This window comes from Pristiophorus japonicus, chromosome 16, assembly GCF_044704955.1.
Source record: "Pristiophorus japonicus isolate sPriJap1 chromosome 16, sPriJap1.hap1, whole genome shotgun sequence".
NCBI classification, from domain to species: Eukaryota; Metazoa; Chordata; class Chondrichthyes; family Pristiophoridae; genus Pristiophorus; species Pristiophorus japonicus.
Genome location: NC_091992.1, coordinates 123951927 through 123964204, shown reverse-complemented (window position 1 = coordinate 123964204; position 12278 = coordinate 123951927). Strand labels below are relative to the sequence as shown.

At 45.6% G+C, this 12278-nt stretch overlaps 1 protein-coding gene across 7 annotated transcripts in view; it reads right to left on the bottom strand.

Annotated features, from left to right (window-relative positions):
• The window catches only part of LOC139227162 (endonuclease V-like), a 167688-nt gene that overhangs the window by 91724 nt on the left and 63686 nt on the right, over positions 1-12278 (bottom strand). The window contains exon 8 of one of the 7 annotated variants that reach the window (XM_070858228.1): positions 2868-2930. The exons of the other annotated variants lie outside the window; for them this stretch is intronic. Within the exon in view, the coding sequence (XP_070714329.1) occupies positions 2922-2930 (9 nt within the window). The 3' untranslated portion in view covers positions 2868-2921. Of the gene's footprint in view, positions 1-2867; positions 2931-12278 lie in introns of those variants that run through there. 7 annotated transcript variants of the gene reach the window in all.

The following is a 12278-nucleotide window of genomic DNA, read 5'->3' as shown; positions in this document are numbered from 1 at the left end:
GGCCTTGGTTTTCGAGCCCGTGGGCCTGATGACGTCAGCAGCAATTTTTCTCCCCGGGAATTCGAATTCCGGTGCCATGAAGACACACTTCGAACATTTCAGACTGAGTCCCACTTAGTCCAGACGATGTAGAACCTCTTCCAGGTTGTTCAGATGTTCGGCAGTGTCCTGGTACACGACGGATTCTAGGGACGGACTTCAGTAGACTCTCCATGTTCCTCTGAAATATGGCTGCAGCTGAGCGAATTCCGAAAGGACACCTCTTGTGGATAAACAGTCCTTTATGAGTGATGATGCATGTAAGTTTCTTCGACGTCTCGACCAGCAGGCCGTAGGCCGACGTCAGATCCAGTTTAGTGAACGACTTCCCCCCCGGCGAGCATTGCAAACAGGTCATCAGCCTTCAGTAACGGGTATTGATCCTGTTTCGAAACTCGGTTGATCGTAATCTTCTAGTTTCCACAAATCCTGACAGTGCCATCACTCTTCAACACAGGAACAATGGGGCTGGCCCATTCGTTAAATTCGACCGGTGAAATGACCCCTTCACGCTGGCGTCTGTCCAGTTCGATTCCGACCTTCTCCCTCATTATGTACAGAACCGCCCGAGCTTTATGATGGACGGGTCTTGCAGCCGAGTCCACTTGGATCTGCACCTTGGCACCAGTGAAATTGCCGATGCCTGGTTCAAACAGCGAGGGGAACTTGCTCAGCGCTTGAGCACATGAAGTATCATCCTCCGACGACAACGTTTTGATAGCGTTCCAATTCCATTTGATTTTTTCTAGCCAATTCCTGCCGAACAGCGTTGGACCATTGCCTGGAACAATCCATAACAGCAAATCATGACCTGCGCCATCATACGACACCTTGACTACTGCACTGTCAATCACCGTTATGAGTTCTTTAGTGTACATACGCAACTTGGCATTGACTGGACTCAGCTTAGGCCTCACAGCCTTAATATCCCACAGCTTGTCGAATGTCCTCTGGCTCATTATTGATTGACTCATACCCGTGTCCAATTCCATCGGTACCGGCACACTGTTAAGTTTCACATTAATCATTATCGGTTGGCTCTTTGTTAGAAACAAATACAGTCCATACATTTCCTCCTCTGGTATCTTGGATTGCATATCCGGATCCGCGCTATACCGGCCATCATCCTCCACACGGTGTGTCGCAGCACGCTTGCTCAGTTGCGGACACATGCGCTGGAGATGCCCCAGTCTCGAACAGCCTTTACAAATGTACTGTTTAAACAGACACTGATGAGGCCGATGATTGCCCCCACAATGTCAACACGGTGAAATCAGATTAATTCCCGTTGGCAGACTTTGGGCAGCCACAGGCTTCGCATATGCAGTCGAGTAGGCCCTGCCATATGCAGCTCTGCTAAACGACAATGCAATCTTGTTTACAGTACTTGCCGAGTTCCCATTTTTCGATGATATCTGCTTTAAGTTTTTGTCCATCGTCATGCATGTCTGGGCAATCGTGATGTCCTTGTTCAAATCCAGCATCTCCGCCACCAGTAGCTTACGCAGGATCACCTCGTGGTTGATGCCGATTACAAAGAAGTCCCGCAGCATGTCTCCCAACGCGTTTTCGAACTTACACGGTCCAGCTAGACGTCTTAGGTCGGCAACAAATTCCGACACATCCTGGCCCTCAGAACGAATGTGCTTGTAGAATCGATGTTGTGAGATGACGATGCCTTCTTCTGGTTTGAGGTGGTCACGTACCAGAGCACACAATTCCTCATCGTCCTTGTCTGTTGGACTTGCAAGCGAGAAAAAATTCTTTGAGTCCATAGATTTTCGGACCGCAAACCGCGTCAGTGGGTTCCTCCATTTTGTTGAGCACGACGTACTGGTCCAGGCGAGCTACAAAATCTGCCCAGTCCTCTCCCTCCATGAATCTCTCCAGAATTCCAATTGTGCTCATTTTTGCCTGCAAAGGTTCTTAAGTTACCTTGTCGCAAAAGTTTCTGGTCAATGGTGATGTTACGTATGTAATAACTCGATAGACTGAATACTGTAAACTAACACAGGTACAAACCTGGCTCTGCTTTATTAGGGCCCAAAGTGATTACATTACATGATGGCTTGCCTTTTATACCTGGACCGCACACACGTGCGTACAGCCCAATGACCTCCGACAGGGCACCACCTAATGGCTAGTAACCCCAAGCATACATACATGACAGGTGATCCCAAGGATGTTGATAGTGGGGGATTCGGCGATAGTAACGCCGTTGAATATCAATAGTAAAAGGGTAGTAAGAGGAGGGGTGGGGCCGATTAGGGACCAAAAAGGGGACCTATCCATGGAGGCAGAGGGTATAGCTCTTTCAGGTGGATGTAAAAGACCCCACTGCACTATTTCGAAGAAGAGCAGGGGAGTTATCCCCGATGTCCTCGCCAATATTTTTCCCTCAGTCAACATAACAAAAACAGGTTATCTGGTCATTATCACATTGCTGTTTGTAGGAGTTTGCTTTGGGCAAGTTGGCTGCCGCGTTTCCTACATTACAATAGTGACTACACTTCAAAAGTACTTCATTGGCTTAAAGCGCTTTGAGATGTCCGCTGGTCATGAAAGGCGCATTAAAAATGCAAGTCTTTCTTTCTTACGTTGCATCTGTCTTCACCAAGGAAGAGAATGATGCCATAGACATAGTGAAGGAGGGGGTAGAGTTAGAGTAAATCTTTTCTGCGCCTTCTCTAAGACATTCACATCCTTCCTAAAGTGTGGTGCCCAGAATTTGATAACAGTTGAGGCCGAACCATTTTGCACTGCGACAATGACTGACTCTAGCTTTTTATTTCAGATTTATTTTATTAATTGAATTTAAATTCCACAGCTGCCGTGGTGGGATTTTAACTCACGTCTCCGGATTCTTAGTCCATGCCTCGGGATTACTGGTCCTGTTAATGTAAGAAATACAGGCAGTCCTGTTAATGTAAGAAATACAGGCAGTCCTGTTAATGTAAGAAATACAGGCAGTCCAGTTAATGTAAGAAACACACACAGTCCTGTTAATGTAAGAAATACAGGCAGTCCTGTTAATGTAAGAAATACACACACGGTCCTGTTAATGTAAGAGAAACACACAGTCCTGTTGATGTAAGAAACACAGTCCTGTTAATGTAAGAAACACAGGCAGTCCTGTCAAAGGGATGATCACAAACAACCCTGTGAATAGAAGAATCTTTGAACAGTCCTGTCCTGGGAATGTGCACCTTATGGAATGTATGCAGTCACTCCTTTACATTTTGGCAGCACTGATTAATAACAGCAAGCTGAAGTGGGGTTGGAATGCAGACTTTTTATGCAACCCCGATCTTAATCACTTTTATTTGAAGCAAATGTGAAATTAATGCCAGCAGTGGGTATCTTTTTCGGAATGCTGGAGTCAGTCACCAATTAGCACTGATTATGCGGCATATCTTAATCAAGAAAATTTGCGAATTTGATATAAAACTGAGTCAGCTGCCACCTTGTAAATTGGTTATTGAATTTTGCCGTTTGAATATTTAGAACATTGTGTACTTTTTGATACAAGTTCCCTTCTCTGCTACACACCATTCCCAATTAAGAGGACAGGCACGCACAGTGCTCCTTGAACTCCATTTACACTGATAACAAGCCAACTACTTTGGGCTTTGTGAGAGTGGGCTGGGTTTCCTGTGTCTGAGTCTTGCTCTGTACCGCTAAGGAGTGCTTGCTGTTGCCTTCTAGAGGATAGAGCTGAAACACAGAGCTCACAATCGGATGCCAGCGTCTTAACCTTCAAAAATGGAATGCACGGACTATAACAAACAAGCGCCACCTTCTGTGTTTTACGTAGAATGTGTGCACTGGGTCCGTGCAGCAGAGCTGGTCTCCAGTCGTCTTGGTTAATCCTTGCCACTGGACCAAGACCTAGCTCTGTCAAGCCCGTGTGGTGGCTGGTGTGCAACGGCCACCACACGTTAAAAAAAATCCACGCACAGGCATCTTCTACCCTTCAATATGCAGTTTGGGATCTGGAATATTAGGTCCTTCATTGAAACACCTGTGAACTCCTCCCTTTTTGGTGTGGAAGCAAGTCATCCTCGATACGAGGGACTGCCTAAGAAGAAGACAGCACAGAAACAGGCCATTCGGCCCAACTGGACTATGCTGGCGTTTATGCTCCACGCGCCTCCTCCCACCCTTCTTCAGCTAATCCTATCAGTATAACCTTCAGTGCAGCTATGCTATTCACCTCAACTTCTCCATTTGTTAGCGAGCTCCACATTCTAACCACTCTCTGGGTAAAGAGGTTTAAGTGTAAATTTTGCTGTTGTACTTTTAGTAGCAGTTTCTTATCAGCTTGTTCCATCAGCAGCGAGGTCCAAGCATCAGTATACAGGTGATAAAATAAATAAATAAGACTTGTTATAGCGCCTGTCACGACCACCGGACGTCTGAAAGCGCTTTACAGCCAATGAAGTACTTTAGGAGTGCAGTCACTGTTGTAATGTGGGAAACGCAGCAGCCAATTTGCGCAGAGCAAGCTCCCACAAATAGTGCCATGGAATCTTTTACTTCCACCTGAGAGGGCAGATGGGGCCTCGGTTTAACGTCTCATCCGAAAGACGGCACCTCCGACAGTGCGGCACTCCCTCAGCACTGCACTGGAGTGTCAGCCTTGATTTATGTGCTCAAGTTCCTGGAGTGGGACTTGAACCCACAACCTTCTGACTCAGAGGCGAGAGTGCTGCCAACTAAGCCACGGCTGACACTCTTAAAATGCTTATCAGTTGCTCTTTATTATTAGAAATAATCGCACTGCTGTTGTGTAGTAGTTTTAAGTGAATTTCAGAGACTAGAATGTAAAGGGTTAAACAGAGGGGCTGCAGCAGGCTTGATTAATTCAAATCGCCCACTGTGGAGACTCAATTGTCACCATGAATGGTCCCTGTGTGAAATGATTCACTACTTGAATGTCTTGTGACTAATGATCATTTCAAGGCACCACAATAATGCAACTGACCCCATGTTGCTTACTCCTCCAGCAACGTACCAGCAATCTGCATTTTCAGTGCGTTAAATTATGCATGTATTGTGGCTTTGGTTGGCGATATCCTTAAAATAGTTTTTAAAAATTATTAGGTAAAGACATTACAGAGACAGACCCAGATCGCAAGGGCTCAGGTTTGATTCATAGTCTGCCTTGAGTTCGGTGATCTCAGCCAGGGTGATAGATGGGGTGGTACAGTTAGCTTCAATGCTCCATGGCAAATTTGGGAGGAGGGTGCAGAGTAACCTTAGCCAAGGTTCCTTCTCCTGAAAACTATGCATAAACTTCTGCTGAGAAATGTGCAGATGTTGGCAGAGAGCAGTGTCGGGCCTGGCTGTGGTGCTGCACGTTAGAACAGCTTGCCAGCACTCACTGTCCAGGCCCCCATGGGAAGAATAGACAGTTGGGAGAGACCTCTGGAGCATGGCTGGCACATTTGGAACTGCACTCCAAGCAAAGAGTGACTGCCTTCCGTGTGGGAGGGGAGAATGAGTAGGGAAAAAACCTTATTTGGCAGAAGCTAGACATTTTTTGTTCAATTACTGCCATATTTCAACTTTAGAAAAGAAAAACGCCCAAAGCTGAACATACACCTAAAATATTAAAGACGATTCCCTGTCGACAGCGTTGCCTGACTTATCCTGTTGCACAAACACAGCTCAAAAAATGACTCATCCTATCTCTGTCTCAATTGCAAAGCACACAGACTAGGGGAGATCTCAGAGGCTTTAATAGGGCTTCGCCTGTTATATAAATCTGTCATTAAAGTACCACAGTGCATATTTATGAATTGGTTTGTAAATTTATTTTGCCATTCTAAAACTGAAAGATGGGCCTATTAATGGTAAGCAAACTCAATAAATACAACAAATGTCGTACTGACTGCAAAACAGTTTAAAATTAGTCAACTTATATTTATTATAAATATTTAATCTTCATTATATGATAATTGAAACTTCTGGAATTTGTTATTGGGCTGATTAATCTTCACTCCACTTATAACATACAGATGGTAAGAAATCTGTTGAAGAAGTTCCTTATTTGATCATTAAAATGTACAGTAATTATGACTAGTCACCAATACAAAAGAAACGGTGATTTTCTTTGTACTTATCAAGGTGAGGGGCGTCAGCATTGAGACATATATCGCTTTCTCATTTCAGGCACCCAGTGCTGACATGAAGTGTTCCCTGGTGAGGTATACCATGGGGCGGAGGTCGAGTAAAATTCCTTTCACTTTACCCCAAACAATGAGCGTTAATCGCAATCTCAGAAGAGCAACTATCATTGCAGGAGTGCAACATTCTCCATTTCCTACGTCAGCACATCACCCCCTGCCTCTCTCAGGGAGGCTGCCAATTTAATGTCATTTGTGGGCAATTTTGCGGCCTGTCCCATAGCCATTGGGAACTGGGTTGAGGTTGCCAAAACTCATTCCATGTAGAACCTTCACAATCCTAAATTATATCTTCACTTTATGGAAGCTAAGGAATCGCATCTTATTTGCCTATGTGCTAGTTCTGCAAGTAAACAGGCCAGGTTTCCCACTTCAATAGCTTGCTTACCTCCCACAGTTCATCACATACATTTTTTGCCTGACCAGATAAAGAACATAAGAAATAGGAGCAGGAGTAGGCCATTCGGCCCATCGGGCCTGCTCTGCCATTCAATAAGATCATCGTTGATCTACCAACTCTACCTTCGCACGATCCCAAATTTGTGCTGTATGTTTTTAATGAATATAGGTGGCACGTTTGGTAAATGCTTATCTATTTAACACTGGAAGCTGTGAAAGCAAGATTTTTTGTGACGTTGCCAAATCTTAATTTCTTGCAAGATTCGTAAGTTTTCCCATTTCATTAGCTTGTGGTTACGTGTTCAGTTTAATGTAATTCAAAACATAAAGCTTGTGCAGAAAATGCTGGAAATCACGGAAGGTTCTGTGGATCCACAGATGCTGCCTGACCTTCATAGAAGCTGCTGAGATGTCCAGCATTTTCTGTTTTTATTCCAGATTCCAGCCATATTTTGCTTTTGTATTAAGTTTGTGCATGCTGTTTAGGTTGAATTTTCTTCAATTTGCATGCATTGCACAAGTTTTTGTAGTACTTTACAGAAATATACAAAATAAATTATTGAATTTAAAAATGCAATGGCTGCTGCAGAAGTGACGGATGCTGGAATTGAATGCGTTAGATTCCCTGAGGATATGACTTTAACAGCTGATTATGTCTGAAACCTCTGTGCTTTGTAATTCACAAAGGTACATCTGTTTTATTTAATGGTCTCCGTCACTTCTGTCTTGAAGAAATTAGAGTCATAGGACATTTGGGGATTTATTTTCTTTAAGTGCGCCATTTTTTAAATGTAGGATTGATTATATTATTAAATATTTACTGAACTTGGTGGTTCAGCAGGAAATGCTGTACTGCCCTCTTGTGGTTGGCAGCATGAATGCAGCTGTTCTAAAGTGGTGGATGATAGCTCGCAGCTTCAATCACTACAACAAGGGCAGCCATTAACCTGAAGTCCTTGGGTATTGTTTAAAAAAAACACAATCCTTCCCCCCACCCCTAACCACCTGCATTTCCACTGGGGGTTCTCCAGCAAAAGATTGGCATAAATGGCCGTTTTGACCCTTTCCCTGGTAGTCATGGCGAGAAGTGCCGAATTCCCCCCCACCCGTAACGGAATTTCAAGGTCCCATAAATGTATGTGTCAAATATTTACACCTGTTGCAAACATGAAAGCCTAGAAACGTGTAAGCAGGAGGCGAGGCAAACACCTGTTCATCTGGAGGCATGGGACCACATGACATTGCTGCTGGCAGCTCATTATAATGGCTCAGTTGTGAAGCCAGCACTACCCAGGCTGTTTATTGGCTGCGCGCCTGTTTGGTGGGCTCTGAAAATCAGGCTTCTCTGACGCCACTTAAAGGTAACCTTCACCTCTTAAAGGAGAGGTGCATTGTGGCTGCAGACAGGAGGGAATACTTGTTAACAGAGAAATGATTGCAAGGGCTGTAGCTCGAGCCCGTAGGATCTCCGATGCTGCTTTGGGGGTCTTTGGTGGACAGGAAGGAGGTGATGCTGTTCCCCTCGGGAGACAGAAAGCCTTCCAGGCAACATCTCTGTCACCAGTGGGAAGAGGTGACTGAGCAGGTCAATTTAAGGAGCGTAGCTCTCAAGATGTGACTGCAATGGCAAAAGAAGATTATTGACCGAGCTGAGTTGTCAAGTTAAGAATCCTACCTCTCGGTTGAACTCCTCTCTCCTTACAACACTCCCCTCCCACACTACCTCTCCTACAGTCACTGCACCACACTTCACTCCACCTCCTTCTCTTCCTACTCACACTCTGCACCTCCTACTCTCACCAGTAATGCAACCCTCACTTCCCCACACCTCACATCTTATAGAAACATAGAAAATAGGTGCAGGAGTCGGCCATTCGGCCCTTCGAGCCTGCACCGCCATTCAATGAGTTCATGGCTGAACATACAACTTCAGTACCCCATTCCTCCTTTCTTGCCATACCCCTTGATCCCCCTAGTAGTAAGGACGACATCTAACTCCTTTTTGAATATATTTAGTGAATTGGCCTCAACAACTTCCTGTGGTAGAGAATTCCACAGGTTCACCACTCTCTGGGTGAAGAAGTTTCTCCTCATCTCGGTCCTAAATGGCTTACCCCTTATCCTTAGACTGTGACCCCTGGTTTTGGACTTCCCCAACATTGGGAACATTCTTCCTGCATCTAACCTGTCTAAACCCGTCAGAATTTTAAACGTTTCTATGAGAACCCCTCTCATTCTTCTGAACTCCAGTGAATACAAGCCCAGTTGATCCAGTCTTTCTTGATATGTCAGTCCCGCCATCCCGGGAATCAGTCTGGTGAACTTTCGCTGCACTCCCTCAATAGCAAGAATGTCCTTCCTCAAGTTAGGAGACCAAAACTGTACACAATACTCCAGTGTGGCCTCACCAAGGCCCTGTACAACTGTAGTAACACCTCCCTGTCCCTGTACTCAAATCCCCTCGCTATGAAGGCCAACATGCCATTTGCTTTCTTAACCGCCTGCTGTACCTGCATGCCAACCTTCAATGACTGATGTACCATGACACCCAGGTCTCGTTGCACCTCCCCTTTTCCTAATCTGTCACCATTCAGATAATAGTCTGTCTCTCTGTTTTTACCACCAAAGTGGATAACCTCACATTTATCCATATTATACTTCATCTGCCATGCATTTGCCCACTCACCTAACCTATCCAGGTCACTCTGCAGCCTCATAGCATCCTCCTCGCAGCTCACACTGCCACCCAACTTCGTGTCATCCGCAAATTTGGAGATACTATATTTTATCCCCTCGTCTAAATCATTAATGTATAATGTAAACAGCTGGGGCCGCAGCACAGAACCTTGCGGTACTCCACTAGTCACTACCTGCCGTTCTGAAAAGTACCCATTTACTCCTACTCTTTGCTTCCTGTCTGCCAACCAGTTCTCAATCCACGTCAGCACACTACCCCCAATCCCATGTGCTTTAACTTTGCACATTAATCTCTTGTGTGGGACCTTGTCAAAAGCCTTCTGAAAGTCCAAATACACCACATCAACTGGTTCTCCCTTGTCCACTCTACTGGAAACATCCTCAAAAAATTCCAGAAGATTTGTCAAGCATGATTTCCTTTTCACAAATCCATGCTGACTTGGACTTAACATGTCACCTCTTTCCAAATGCGCTGCTATGACATCCTTAATAATTGATTTTACCCACTACCGATGTCAGGCTGACTGGTCTATAATTCCCTGTTTTCTCTCTCCCTCCTTTTTTAAAAAGTGGGGTTACATTGGTTATCCTCCACTCCATAGGAACTGAACCAGAGTCTATGGAATGTTGGAAAATGACTGTCAATGCATCCGCTATTTCCAAGGCCACCTCCTTAAGTACTCTGGGATCCAATCCATCAGGCCCTGGGGATTTATCAGCCTTCAATCCAATCAATTTCCCCAACACAATTTCCCGACTAATAAGGATTTCCCTCAGTTTCTCCTTCTTACTAGATCCTCTGACCCCTTTTATATCCAGAAGGTTGTTTGTGTCCTCCTTAGTGAATACCAAACCAATGTACTTGTTCAATTGGTCTGCCATTTCTTTGTTCCCCGTTATGACTTCCCCTGATTCTGACTGCAGGGGACCTACATTTGTCTTTACTAACCTTTTTCTCTTTACATATCTATAGAAGCTTTTGCAGTCCGTCTTAATGTTCCCTGCAAGCTTCCTCTCGTACTCTATTTTCCCTGCCCTAATCAAACCCTTTGTCCTCCTCTGCTGAGTTCTAAATTTCTCCCAGTCCCTGGGTTCGCTGCTATTTCTGGCCAATTTGTATGCCACTTCCTTGGCTTTAATAGTATCCCTGATTTCCCTTGATAGCCACGGTTGAGCCACCTTGCCTTTTTTATTTTTACGCCAGACAGGGATGTACAATTGTTGTAGTTCATCCATGTGGTCTCTTGCACACAACATCTGCACTATTCGATCATGACAGGCACATTCTCAAAACAGCTCACAACACTGTCACTCATACACCCTTCTCTCTCGCAGGAGAAGGTTGTGCACAACATGAAGCAGGAGATGTCGACTGGAGAAGCTAGGAACCGACTGCACACCCTCTCCCCACTTGAAGAGGATGTGCTGGATATCACGGGGGAGGGACAGGGAGTCATACCCGTGGCAAGTGGCAATACTGCAGGAGACGGTGCACAGGGTCTGTTCACACTGTTTTCCTTTCTTGCTTCTATCTCACCCCTACACTCTGCATCACAAACTGCTTTCAGCAGCCACTCATCCTTGTCTGCACACTCTGCACATTAAAGGCTAACCCGTATCGTCTTTCTATTCAGGTGCTGAAAATTTCGAGGCCCGCGTGCCAGTGGAGGGAGAGGAGGGCAGACTTCCTAAACATGCAGCGACAGAGACTGGCACCACATGTACTTTAGAGGCGAGGCTAGAGGAGAAGTCTTCACGTGGTAAATCGCCAGGCACCCAGTGCAGTGTGCAGGAGCTGAGGCAGGGGAATAGGATGCCAACGGTGTGAGCTCGCTGGAGTACGAGATCGTATATTCGCTCTACTGCAGAGGACTCAGATGCTGACTTTGAGGACCCAGGTTACTGCTCCTGCTCTTTCTCCTCCACTTCTTGTTCCCAGGTGGTAGTAATGGGTGGTTGCTCAGTATAGCGACGTTATTCAGCATACAACCACAAATCTGGAAACACGGTCAGGGTTGCCTAGCAGGGCTCCTCCTAAACAATCCAGGCAGCAGAGACATTGCATGAGTACGCTGGTGGTCTGCTCAATGATATTACTGGGCGCAGCATGGCTCTCATTGCAGGTGAGCTATACAGGGTATTGGCGAGGCCGCACCTGGAATACTGCGTGCAGTTTTGGTTTCCATATTTACAAAAGGATATGCTTGCTTTGGAGGCAGTTCAGAGAAGGTTCACTAGGTTGATTCGGGGGATGACTTATGAGGAAAGGTTGAGGAGGCTGAGCCTCTACTCATTGGAATCCAGAAGAATGAGAGGTGATCTTATCGAGGGGGCTTGACAAGGTGGATGCAGAGATGATGTTTTCACTGGTGGGTGAGACTAGAACTAGAGAGCATGATCTTAGAATAAGGGGCTGCCCATTTAGAACTGAGATGAGGAGAAATTTCTTCTCTCAGAGGGTTGTGAATCTGTGGAATTCGCTGCTTTGAAGAGCTGTGGAAGCTGGGACATTAAATAAATTTAAGACAGAAAGAGACAGTTTTTTAAACGATAATGGGATAAGGGATTATGGGGAGCGGGCAGGGAAGTGGAGCTGAGTCCACGATCAGATCAGCCATGATCTTATTGAATGGCGGAGCAGGCTCAAAGGGCAGTATGGCCTACTCCTGCTCCTATTGCTTATGTTCTTATGAACTCCTGTAGCATCTCTGCCTGGGCTCCTGACAGGAGTCATGAACCATGTCTGGAGGAGATATCGCTTGTCACCAAGCAGCCAGCTTGTGACCTGAGGGTCTGGTTGGAATAAAGGCAGCACAGATGAACAAATCGTGGCTGCTGTCAGGAAACTGGGCATAGCCCTGCATGATGTGTCGCCTGTGGTAACAAACAAGCTGCACTTTCGGGGTGTTTCCCAGTCTATTGAGAAAGATGCCAGGCGAGTGCTGGGGAGCACGC